The 514-nt window shown below is 71.4% G+C and overlaps 1 protein-coding gene across 1 annotated transcript in view; it reads right to left on the reverse strand.

The window, feature by feature from the left end:
* Positions 1 to 514, reverse strand: part of HAX1 (HCLS1 associated protein X-1) — a 12,558-nt gene that overhangs the window by 2,416 nt on the left and 9,628 nt on the right. Inside the window, exon 2 of the mRNA XM_009283387.2 lies at positions 269 to 420. Coding sequence (XP_009281662.1) covers positions 269 to 364 — 96 coding nt within the window. The 5' untranslated portion in view covers positions 365 to 420. The remainder of the gene's footprint in view (positions 1 to 268; positions 421 to 514) is intronic.

A 514-nucleotide genomic window follows, 5' to 3' on the forward strand; every position in this document is an offset into this window, starting at 1 on the left:
GCTCACACCTTGGTCTTCCTTGAGGCCAGGAGGAGATGGGTGAGCGTCTTCTAGCTGCAAGGCAAAGCCACGCGCTGGTGACGGGGAGGCAAAGCGCAACACCGCGACGGCAAGCTCCAATGGCTGCCACAGCCGAGCCCACGTGAGGCAGAGCCCTCACCCACCCCCAGGAAGGGTCTCCAGGGCCGGGCCGGGTCGCTGGTGCACTCGGGGCCTCCCGGGGACATGCTGGGAGCAGGGCTGTCCGGGTGCTTCAGCATGGACCCACCCCCAGGAAGGGTCTCCAGGGCCGGGCCGGGTCGCTGGTGCACTCGGGGCCTCCCGGGGACATGCTGGGAGCAGGGCTGTCCGGGTGCTTCAGCATGGAGTCCCGCAGCGGCTGCCCTGCGCTGCCCTCACTGGGGCCGGGCAGGGGGGGCTCTGGAGAGCAAAAAGGGGGTCGGGTCAGGCCGGGCCGCCCGAGGGGCTCCGCATCGGCCCCCAGAGCCCTGCTCAGCCCCCAGCAGGGGCAGCC

Source organism: Aptenodytes forsteri, unplaced genomic scaffold, assembly GCF_000699145.1.
Source record: "Aptenodytes forsteri isolate BGI_AS27 unplaced genomic scaffold, ASM69914v1 Scaffold230, whole genome shotgun sequence".
NCBI lineage: Eukaryota > Metazoa > Chordata > Aves > Sphenisciformes > Spheniscidae > Aptenodytes > Aptenodytes forsteri.